Here is a 12,613-nt window from a genome sequence, read left to right on the forward strand (position 1 = left end):
ATCACTCTTTACTGGTTATAGGTAACCAAAGGAATAAACATATACGAACAATTAACTAACCAATTCACTTGCAAGCAAAAATGGCAAGTTGATCTTTTCCTTTACACTGTAGGACAGGGCTTGGTTTAGAGGCTGTACAGATACTCTGCACTCAGCTTTCCGTCCCCAGTGTGGCAAAGCGCAATCCAGGACAATACAAAATTTACTCACCCACCCTCCCTCCCTTTGGATAAAACCTAGCACTACCATTAGCACTACCTAATGGATTGCTGACATCTAGAGCTCTTTATATTGGTGAAAATTCATGAACTCCATATCATCGTGAATTACTACAATGATTTTTACATTAAAAATATTAAGTGTTGAACTGCTGCATAGCTGTCCTGTCCCTGGAAACAAAAGTAACTATTCAGTATTCCTACTGGATTGCAGATTCCTGAGATTTAATTTTAGAATGTTTCTGGCACTTTTTTTTCTTTTTCTCTACTAAAGTATTCTCCGGGACTGTCAGCATTCTGTCTCTGACGTGTACTTTTCCTTTCTTAGCCCTTTTGCTCTTTTTGCTCAACGGCTCGATAGTCTCTTCTCTGTGCTTTTTCCTTCTGTTCTTCCACTTTTTCTTTGTTGTATCTAAATGGCTATCATTTTGTGTGATATTACTACGCATAAACAACAGAGGGCTCTGCTGGGTTTTATAGTGCGAGGCATTAGTTTCTGCTGACTTGGCTGCAACTTCTCTTGGAAAGTCCTTTTCAGGACCTTGACTAAAGGTTTTGGGACAGAGGGCAGTCCGATAGCGATGCTTTGCTTTGTAATTGGCTGTCCTGCTATTTTGCATGAACTCTCTTTCCTCCTCCTTGACTCTTTCTTTCTTCGCGTTTCTCCCCTTTCTCTTGAAGCATGAATATCTGCTTGCAGTATCTTTGCACAATCTCTTGTTTGGAAAACTGGATTCAATGAACCCAGCATCTTTCAGTTCTGGAGAGAAAATAATCAAAATTGATGTTTGAGAAACCTGACTTCATTTTTTTTATATACATGTTATGATAATATCAAATTTACAAGGTATAAGGTGAAGGTTTAATTCTATTTCATGCATTTCAACCAGGTGTATAAATATGTATATTCTCAAAATGGGGTGACACTGATACTCATTGTCCACTCCTGGTATTCTTAAGGGTTTTGAGAATAGCATAGCATTGGGTTGGAGCCAAATCAGTTACAGAACAAAGTGACAACTTCTCTCCCCTTATAGGTAACTGCTGGACCCATTAGGTTTGTACAACAATCTAGCAGCTTCATTATATTTTTTGGGTGTCAGTCCACACCTGATCAGATCTATTGAACTTAGTTTCATCATCTGTCATAATGGGAATTCAACTTGTGACTTCAGAGTTGCAAGTCTGATTCAATATCAATAGACTATCATGTTACCAATACTAGGAATGCTAAGTTGTACCAACTTTGTTTGCATTCTCTCAAATATAAAAGATTGAAAGTGAACTAATTGAGATGGTTTTCTTTGAAGGGAGGAATCCAGAACATGCAGATAGAAACTTAGAGCTGGGCCATTCGTGAGTTAAATCAGGGATGAGTTTTAATTTTCTTTTCACAACCAAGTGGTTGAAATCTGGAAATCATCCGAAAAAGACTATGGATACTGGGTCAATTAAAATGTTTAATATCAAGAACAATAAAGTTTATAGATTTAAGGGTAAAATTGGCAAAGGAAGTACAGGAGACATGAGAAAAACTTTCTTACAGCTAGTAGTTTTTAAATTCATTCATGGGATGTGGGCATTATTGGCTGGGCCAGCATTTATTGTCCATTCCTACGTGCCCTCAAGTCGGTGGTGAGCTGCCTTCTTGAACTGGTGCAGCCCAGAATAATTGAAACCTGGAGTGTAGTGCAGGTGTGTTCAAATGAGGTGATTAAAAGAGAATTTTATTACAGTCTAATGAATTGCAGGGTTTTAGGGACTAGCTGAGGAAATAACATTAGGGTCATTGCTCATTTCGAAAGCAGTCATTAGTATTTTGAGCAATTGATCTCCTTCACTGTCATTCTGTAAAGTCACTCTGGTTTATACAGGCCCTCCTCTTCGGTCTCTTTTGATATTGTTCTTTAACCAGTTGTTTGCAGGCCCATGGCAGTGGCATGCTGTAGGTGCTTCTCAGATTATCTTCCATACATAATGCATTTGAGATTGTAAACTGAACCTGTGTACCTCCATTCCATAGTGCATGATTCGTAACGTAATTATAAAATAAAGAATTCACGACTGACCAGTTTATTTACAGAGATCGAAATACTTATATGTCCAACATGGAAAGAGACTAACCTTTAACTCTCTTCTTTATCCTCTGCTCTCTCAGCTTTATGTCATGCTTTGTATCATAGTAAGACACAAATGGTGATGTAGGAAAGATATGCCTCTGCATCAATTCGTTTGAACATTCCTGCAAATCACCAAAACGTTGTTCTTTAATAAAAGGATAAAGTCTGTGCAAAATTTCACTTCTCTCCTCCACAATTATTGTGCCAGTTCATTTGATGTAATTAGTAACTGGCAATTTCAGAGCTGCAAATGTGCAGTTACATCTGTATACATATACTTTGGTAAAAATTTCCCAAAACAGTAACAGTTTGGATTGTACTTTTGAGTTCACTGGATTTCTGGCAAGCAATTGGAATAATTTACAATTAGTGGGTTTGTTTCTGCAAAAAGACATAATTTGAAGCACTTAAATTATGGGATTTTAGATAATTCAATATTTGAAACTTACATGGCCATAATGTCCTCTTTTTGCACAATTATAGCAATATATGGATTTTTTTGCGATTGGCTGAGAAAATCCATTCACGATTGGTCCTTGGTTGATCTGGAACATTCAAAGTGACAATTTACAATCTGAAGAATCATTTAAAAACACTAACTGAAATACCTGCAATAAAGAGGCACTTAAACAAATAAAATGTCAAAATAAAAACACTTGTATTTTTGGTTCATCTACAGAACTTTTTTTAAAAAAACATTTTGGCTATCCAGCATTATCAATGTAAGTACACCACGATTAGATGCAGCATATGAACCCCTAAACAGCAAGATGCCTAAAATCCAATCTTGAAACAATGTTAAGAACTTGACTTCCTTGTTAATGGACAGCTTGCTGTGAACATAATATGGAAACCTGTGTGTTTTATAAATATTTGAAACAGACTCATTGAGTCACAAAGCATGAAAACAGACCCTTTGGTCCAACCAGACCATGCTGACCATAATCCCAAACTAAACCAGTCTCATCTGCCTGTGCTTGGCCCCATATCCCTCCAAACATTTTTCATGTCTTTATCCAAATGTCTTTTAAACACTATAACTGTACCTAGAACCATCAATTGCTCTGACAGTTCATTCCATACATGGACAACTCTGTAAAAAAAAGTTGCCCCTCATGTACTTTTTAAAATCTTTCTCCTCTCAGCTTAAAAATGTGCCCCCTTGTTTTGAACTCCCCCATCCTAGGGAATAGATCCTAGTCATTCAGCTTATCTTACCCCTCATGATATTATAAACCACTCAGCCCTCAACCTCCTCCACTCCAGTGGAAAAACATCTGTCTTTTGAGTCTATTTTTATACCTCAAACCCTCCATTCCTGGCAATATCCTGGGAAATCGTTTCTGAACCCTCTCCAGTTTAATACTATCCTCCGTATGGCGGGGCAACCAGAACTGCACACAGTGCTCCTGAAAAGGCCTCAACAATGTCCTGTGCAACCTCAACATAACATCCCAACTACTGTACTCAGAGGTCTGAGCAATGAAGGTCAACATCCTAAAGGCCTTGTCAACCATCCTATCCATTTGCGATGCAAACTTTAAAGAATTATGTACGTAAAACCCTAGGTCTTTCTGTTCTACAACACTACTCAGGGCCCCATTATAATTGTATAAGTCCTGACCTTGTTTTTTTACCAAAATACAATACTTCACATTTATCCAAATTTAACTCCATTTGTCACTCCTCAGGCCATTGATCCAATTGAGCAAGATCTTTTTGTAGAGGAAGGTGCAGGGCTGTGAAGAGCTTGATCAAACAGCCAGGAACATACATTGAGTTTTCGCTTTTAAACTATAAGTTAATGCTCCTAGTGCTTATTTTTGAAAGGGGCTTTCACTACAAGGACACGTGCAATAATTGTTAGATATATTCAATTTCTCCCCTACCAAATTTGTTGTTAAACGTAAGTCTTTTTCAGAGATAAGAGCAAACCAAATTTGGCCAGGTAATGAACTCCTTGCTCAACAGAAAAGGGATCGGTTATCTGTAAACATGATTCTTATTGGTCTTATGGAGTAGGGGGATTACTGCAAGGCTGTGTCACTGGCACTTCTACTGCTGTGAATTACATGAATACAAAGTTCACACAGTAGACCTAACAATGAGTTTACAAACAAAATAGTGAAACCTTTGACTTATTACTTGCATTTGCATAGGAGTGATAGTACTGATTTATTACATATTGTTTTTGAGCAGGTAGTGAACAAATTGGTATTCATCCCTTACTTGTTTTCATGGGATTGTGACATAATTGGTGACTGATACATGGCTTAGCAGTGAGATTATTTTGCTTCTCTTTAAATTCAGTACTTCAATTCCACATCATCAATGGTAAACCATTCAAAGCACTAGTAGTCACACCTCACAATACTATCTTTTGCTGACATCTTAGAAGTAGTCATGACTGCATTATCTGGTGAAAAGAATCAATGTCTGCATTTTTACCATCCTGGACGTGTATTCCACATTTCAGTCAACAAATTCATACATTACCCATGCCCAAAGAAGACACCTGCACAGCACCATTTTTCACCAACTGAGATGAACACTACCATTTACTTACATCAGAAGGTAAATTCACAGTATTCCTCTGCATTAACCAAAAGGAAAATGTAGCAACCAACAAGATATCTTTAATAAATCTCAGTTAGAAAAGCCTGGTTTATCACTTGTCAGAAATACGCTGCTGGGATCACACCCAAGGTATAAAGTTCTCAGTTATATTTAATTGTGGAGCTGAGTTAGGGGACTGGGTCAGTTTGGGTGGAGGTAAAGTTTGATTCACGCAAGCGCTTTCAAATTGTTAAATGAGCATCCTACCACTTGGAAGGGTATGGTTGTCCAACTCATTGCATCTTTGTTAAAACTGCAAGCGGGTGGGTTTGGACCGATTTGGATTCAGATCTGAGAACCCTCTTAATTATTGCATCCCAACGGATTTAAAGCCATCTACTTTTGAGGGGTTAAAGTTCCCCATGATAGCTACTTTTTTTCAATATTTAATTCAAGGAAACTTTTTCTCATCCAGTACTGGATGTTGACATGCCAGATTAGATGCAGTCAATGGGTTGAAAGAGTTGCTGTTAAGCTACAAATGGGTGTCAATTGTGTACCCATGGAACCTATTGTCAAATTATGCCTCAGAGGGGCAGAATGTAGATGAGAAAGTGGATAGGCCAAGGATAGATGATGGTACTGCTGAGAAAACAGTGTGGGAGCTAGAGGAGAAATGATTACAGGTGAATCTCTGGCTTTGGATTGGATTAATAAAACAGAAGTGGGGACAGTAGCTGAACGCAGATGGCATGGTCAACTTTATTAAAAGTTGCAAATATGTCAAATGGATAAGTAGTACTAGGCTGATACAGTACTGTAGTAAGGGAGAATCCTGATTAAGGAGAGGGTCAAACAGGGAGCTTTAGCAAAGATGGGCGTCGATCACAGGAGGAAGCAAAACTTCGAGAGGAGGTGGGGTGATGGTTTTGTAATGACCAAGTAGCTATTTTCAGGAAAAGGCAATTGATGATGGCAGCTTTGAATGCCAGTGGATACCAGCCTCAGTAATCGGTAATGGACTGCAAGGTATCATTATCAATATTGCTTAGCATTCGGGCCAGATGTGAAAGCTGCATTATTAACAGTTTGGATTAGATTCCCTACAGTGTGGAAATAGGCCCTTCAGCCCAACCAGTCTACACTGACCCTCCGAACAGTAACCTATTCAGACCCATTTCCCTCTGACTAATGCACCTAACACTATGGGCAATTTAGCATGGCCAATTCACCTAACCTGCACATCTTTCTGTGGGAGGAAAACCGGCGCAGACACTGGGAGAATGTGCAAACTCCACACAGACTGTTGCCCCAAGGCTGGAATTGAACCTGGGACCCTGGTGCTGCGAGGCTGCAATGCTAACCACTGAGCCACCATGCCGTCCTTAAACCTTTAATGGGATTAAGGTCAAGAGAACAGGAGGTGGGTCTCATAGACAAGATAAGCTTAGAAAGTATTTGAGGGCAAATGAGATACGGAAACAAAAAAGGTCAGGATTGCATGATCCCTGCCTGCGGAACAAACCTAGCTACATCATTATCTGCAAATTTCCTCCTAGCTTATTTTTGTTTTACTTTTTGGATACAAAGTCACTCAGTTTTCCATTACGAGCTTTACACAGGTGGCATTTGTGTATTTTCAGATGTACTAAACAGATAGATTTAAAAGGTTATAGTTACATTGAGCTGCCTCAGTTAATTCAGTGGCATCCTCCTAATTCCCTTGTGCCTGAAACCTTTCTCCACAGTAGTAATGGTGATAGGTTCATTATATTCTGCCATCGCAATTTAACTGCAGAAGTCGTCGTATTTTCTAAACTGAGCACACATCATCATACCAAAATAGAAGTGTCATATCTGGGAGTTAGTATTTTGACAGTGTTTAGATATTTAATAAGGATCAAATTAAGTGGAAAGATCTTAGATGACTTTATAAATTCATAATCACTTGTAATATCGTATGCACTTGAGATGCATCTCTACACTGGGGAAGCAAAAGCAATTTCCTGCCAATAAAGCACAAAATCATCATTTACTTTCTACTTGAAACAGCACACACTGGTTCCTACTCAAATCTAAATGTCATCTTTTGTGACAAAGGGTCAAGCTTGTTCAGTCTATCCTCAAAATATTGCTCCCTAATGGAACTTTATGAAATGTTTCAGTCAATTTCCGGATATTAATAACACTAAGAATTAATTTACTGTTCCTTAGGAACACAGGGGACGTAGTAGTGATTCTTCAACTGTAAGTGCAGGGTACGAATTTGTAAAGGAATGAGGGAACACTGAAATTAAATTAAAACTAATTACTTTATTGCAAATCAAAATATTTGACCACTGAAAAAATAAGCTGCTTTAATAAAACACAATTTGAAAGTATATCTTTCAAAATGTTTGTAGAAATTGTTCCAAATGCAATAGAGAAGTAACAACAAGATGAAAAGTACACCTGCATTTGGATATCAAGATTCAAACAAAGAGGAAATAGACAATGATTAATTAGTTGTATTGTCATCTACTAAACTAAATATTTCACGAATTTTAAAACCAAGATTAAAATCTGAAATAAAGGGTATTAAAACTAATTACTATTCCAAAAACAAAACAGATGAACAATATTTGCGGTGTCATGTAAGGTCTAGCCTGTTGTTACCTACTGAACATTTAGGAAGTGATCAGAGTAAAAATATAAAAATCAAAACATAAACTGTTTACTGAAACCTCTCTGATGAACATTAACTGCACAGGCTGGGGTAAACCAAAAGCTGAGATGAGCACAGTACTACAAAATGAAACAACGATGGTGAGTGTATTGAAACAGAAATGAGGGCTCTCTGAGGGTCTCGCAGAATATGAAAATGGTAGTGCAAAATTGGTCATTTGATGACTGGATATCTTAGTACAAAATACAATCTCAATTTGTTGTAAAATTCAACAATTTATTCCGAACATTCAGGGATAACCTGGTTTGAAAAACAGTTACAGATTTAACGCTCAATATGACATTAACTGATGTTTTATTTTATACATTTATAATTTGGTTAAGCAACTCTTGGAAGATTTTCACCATGAACTGAATGAGGACAAATGGTGTTAGGAAGTTATGATTATACTTCCTGTGTGCCTCACTGCATTGGCAATTTTGCCTGGCACTACTGTCCTACATCAATACTTTTCTGAGAAAACGGGTTATGAACGCTTGGCATAGCAAAGGGCTTGTGCCATTATAAACAAATGTGCATTTACAAAGCAGCTTTTGTATTCTCACGTTTCAATGTACTCCACAGTTAAATTATTTTGACTTTGAGCCACTGTCATCATGTGGGCAAATGCCTCGGACAATATTTTTAAAATTGGGTCCGATGGCAGTCGCGATTAGTGTCCTGATGACAAACTGAGCAAGACTGGAATGTAAACAGTGCAGGTGTTAGGATCATTAGAAATGTAAGTAGTAGGAGAACAACAACATTGGAACAATTTGAGCAGCAGGAAGAAAGCATTTCAGAAAGTTCAATCAGGCAGTGGAAACAGTCCAGGTAGAATCAAGAAACAGTGAGGGCTGCAAGACACTGGTGGAAGATGTCTGCAAACCTTCTGATAGTAGCAATATAATGGAGAATGTTTAAGGATACCCACAAATATCTAGTTTGTAGGTTGTCTAATTTTAGAGGTAATGTTTGAGTCTGGGATAATTATTAGTGTAAAGGTAAGGTAATTAAAATGTTGGTTTTAGGTAGTTGCCAGAAACACGGGGAAAAAGGGAGTTTAAAAGGTTTAGTAGGGTCAGATTGCAGAGATGTAGCTGCAAAACAAGAGACAGGCTTACAATCAGATGACTGGTAGGTTTGAGGATAGCCCAGATGTTATTATTGGAGATGGGTGGAGCTTAGAAATTCTCTCTGGTTTCAGTTTTTCTGGGTGCTTCAATGGAAGAGGTTTTTAGTTGCAGTTTGGAACTCATTCATTTCCAGCTCACAGAGAATTTAGCCAAAATAAATGGCAGGTAGACCTGCCCCATAAAGTAAAACATTAACTTCATCACTGACTGTGTGGAAGGCAGATGAAGCTTAATTTCAGTGAGGAACAGAATCTGGAAGCTAGACTGTTTTAAACTAACGAGAGATTCTACAATAGGTCTCTTAACTTCCCTTTCTTCTTTTTATTTTTGCTCTTTTTATAACTTTCTCTTCCTTCGTTTTCTTTTCCTTAAAGCCTGAAGAGCGGTGGGTAAAGGAGGCCTCCAGCAGCAGCGGTAGCAATGCTAGGGACACAGCTCCACCCTAGCCCTGAGTCTCCCAGCAAGTGAGGAGCAGGTGCTGGGCTGACTCTTTGCCTGGACTTGCAGGCTGAGCTGAGGCTCCGGGTCTGTAGCTAGGCCCAGGCGCCTGAAGGAGCGGAAGCATTGGCAAAAGGGTCAGACAGTGGACCAGTGGCAGCATCTGAAGGAGTGTAGGTTGGGAACAGAAGGTACAGAACAAGCAGTGAGAAAGATGAACTCTATTGCAGTTAAATCTTGCATTATATTCAGTGTTTTAAGATGGTGCTGGAGTGTGGTGAAACTTTGCAACTAAAAATATCCTTCACTATTGTTTTATATATATATATGTAACAGCTAATCTAAATCCAGTGTCATATACGTAACCAGATTATCTTGGAAATATTGGAAAAGTAGTCTGAAAAGGTGAGAGAGAGTTTTACCTCTGAGTATAGCTGAAGCTGAGGAATAATCTCCAGATGACAGTAGCACACAGATTGGTGATTCTGGGTGTTCCCTATAGGGGTAAATAACTTTGAGACTGATTTGTCACACAAAGGGATTTTTGGGGACATAAGAAATAAACTGGAGTGCATAACATATATGGTTATAAACCTTATTTTATAGTTAATGCTTATTTTACTAATTTATTTCACAAACAATAACATTTGTTTTGTTAAAACGTGAAATGTTGCGACATTATTCTACTGGTTAAAACAAGGTAGTTTTATTTCTCTCTAACTGTTGACAGTTCCTAACTGGATTGTAACAATGCAAAGATCAGGGAAGAATGTGGCGTAGAAAATGTGGTTTCAAGGGGAGAATTTAATTGTCACATAGATTGGAAGAAGCAAAACAGCTCACGTAGCAAAGGGATTGTATTTCTAGAATTGAACAAAATCAAGTTTTTGGAACAATATGTGTTACAGTCAACAAGGGAGTGTGTCATATTAAATTTAGCAATGAGTAACAAACCAGAATTAGATAAAAGAGTAGGGGAACATTCTGCAAGTAGTGAACTGAACATTGTGCAACCACCAGTGAACGTGCGCACTTCTGACCTTATGATGGAGGGAAGATCATGGATGGAGCAGCTGAAGATGTGTGGGCCTGGGACACGACCCTGAGGAACTCCTGCGAAGATGTTCTGGAGCTGAGATGACTGACTGCCAACAACCACAACCATCTTCCAATGTGCCAGGCGTGACTCTAATCAGTGGAGAGTTTGCCCCCTGATACCCACTGACTCCAGTTTTGCTAGGGCTCCTTGATGCCACACTCAGTTGAACGTGGTCTTGATGTCAAGGACTGACACTCTCACCTCACCCCCTAGAATTCAGCTCTTCTGTCTGTGTTTGAACCAAGGCTGTAATGAGATCAGGAGCTGCGTGGCCCTGACAGAACCCAAACTGGACATCACTGAGCAGAAGCTGCTTGATAGCACTGTTGATGACACCATCCATCACTTTACTAACGATTGAGAGTAGACTGAAGGGGCAGTAATTGACCTGGTTGAATTTGTCCTGTTTTGTGTATACAGGATGATTTAATTCAAATTAATTTATTGTGACACAGTTTACTGAATGAATTCTATATTGATATTTTAATCTTAATCAAAGCATTTAAAAATCTATCAAATTCATAGCCTTCAACAAAGAGTTGATAAATTTCAGTCTTTGGCACTGGCATCACAAGGATCCCACTCTGGATCAGATGTGACACTTTCAGTTTTATATTCATCCCTCCACAAGACAGTACTGTAATCTCAATCCATTTTTATTTTTTACATAATAAAAATGTAAAAAAAATAAATTATTTTTTATTTTAAATTTTATTTAATTAGTGAGATGCTGAGGAGCAGGAGATTTGATATTTCAGGCATAAGCCCTTAATCAGGTTTATGCCTGAAATGTCAATTCTCCTGCTCCTCAGATGCTGCCTGACCGGCTGTGCTTTTCCAGCACCACACTCTCGACACTGAACTCCAGTCTCTGTAGTCCATGCTTTCTCCTAGTGACACTCATATCCCAGGAGCTAAACAAGAAGAGGCTGAAGAAAAACCATGGAATATTGCACAGTGTCAAGGAAAGTTTGGACACCAACACTTCAAAGGGAGTGATGCCATTCAAAAATGAACTGCAATCTCCTGTGGGTTGTGTCCAAAACTGCAGTCATGATCAGAGTTGAAGGAAAGGTTGCTTGAGTGAAAGACACAGTTATGTTTTATCCTTTTGTGAATATACAGTTAAGAGGTTAAAAACCAAATGCACCCCCTAGTTCTGTATGTTTGTATGCTACTTTATGGTTCAGCTTCTTATGTGCTCATGTATGCCGGGAAGCTCCCACTCAACATTTCTCTCTCTGATAGCTAAAAACAAGTGGTCAGCAAAGTCACTGTTGAGGGAGACAGCTGCAAGCCTCCAAACACTCAACTGATAAATTTGACACTATCAGAATCATCAATCCGAATGCTGAAACTTTCAATCTATTCATCACGGTCAAGCAGAAACAGATTTGTATTTTCTTATAATTTTACATTTTAGACTCACCCCTCAATTCTTACAAATAGTAAATTAAATAAATAGCCAATTAATCTGTGAATAGGATGTTGCTTGATGAAATAGTAGTTGTGAGGTGAACACTTAAGGCTGACCATTGATGCAAATACAGCATTCTGTGACTAAAGAGAGGGAGGAATTAATAAGCCAAGTATATGCAAAAATATTACACTTGGGGCCGAAGATATGGGTTGTCCTATAAGGCAGGTCAATAATTTTGCCACATCATAGGTAGAAACTATTTACTTTGATGCAGCAATCCAGACCGTGTGGCTACAATCTAAAAAAACAGATCTAGGACATCTAGGAGTGAAATCAGAAAGCATTTTAATCATACAACTGGCAACAGAAATATTAAATTTATGGAGATTGAAACTGAAATTTCAAGACTATTGATAGATTTTTTAATTTGCAGCCATTTCAAGAAATATGGAACAAAAGGAGTTGAGTACAGATCAACCATTATCTAATTAAACTGAAACAGGCTAGGAGATAAATGTCCCAGTCCTGTTTCTTAGAAATAGTAAATTAGATAAATAGGCAATTACTCGGTTTAGAGGATGTTGCTTGACGGGTGAACATTGATCAAGACATAGGGAGAATTTCTAACTTTATTAACTTAATGCTATGGAATCTTGTACATTGCCATAACATGTAGCTGGGACCTTATTTTAACATTTAATTTGAAATTAAGCATCCAAGACAACACAGCATTCCTTCAGTTCTGTACAGAAATGGGAGCCTAAATTATATGGTTATGTAACTGGAATGGGGTTTGAACTTATTACCTTCTGTCTCAAGAGATGAGGGCACATTTAACTCAGTTGAGCTGATTACTCATAGACATCTGGAATGCTGCATTAAATATTTCCAAGAAATCCATTCTTCAAGGATCTCAGACTGA

General features: G+C 38.2%; 1 protein-coding gene across 1 annotated transcript in view; it reads right to left on the reverse strand.

Annotated features, from left to right (window-relative positions):
• Nucleotides 1–220: 220 nt before the first annotated feature.
• The window catches only part of zcchc7 (zinc finger, CCHC domain containing 7), a 275,050-nt gene continuing 262,657 nt past the window's right edge, over nucleotides 221–12,613 (reverse strand). Inside the window, exons 7-9 of the mRNA XM_060846565.1 lie at nucleotides 2,788–2,883; nucleotides 2,343–2,460; nucleotides 221–978 (exon numbers count right to left, since the gene is read on the reverse strand). Of these exons, the coding sequence (XP_060702548.1) occupies nucleotides 419–978; nucleotides 2,343–2,460; nucleotides 2,788–2,883 (774 nt within the window). The 3' untranslated portion in view covers nucleotides 221–418. The remainder of the gene's footprint in view (nucleotides 979–2,342; nucleotides 2,461–2,787; nucleotides 2,884–12,613) is intronic.

The sequence above is a fragment of the Hemiscyllium ocellatum genome, chromosome 2 (genome assembly GCF_020745735.1).
Source record: "Hemiscyllium ocellatum isolate sHemOce1 chromosome 2, sHemOce1.pat.X.cur, whole genome shotgun sequence".
NCBI lineage: Eukaryota > Metazoa > Chordata > Chondrichthyes > Orectolobiformes > Hemiscylliidae > Hemiscyllium > Hemiscyllium ocellatum.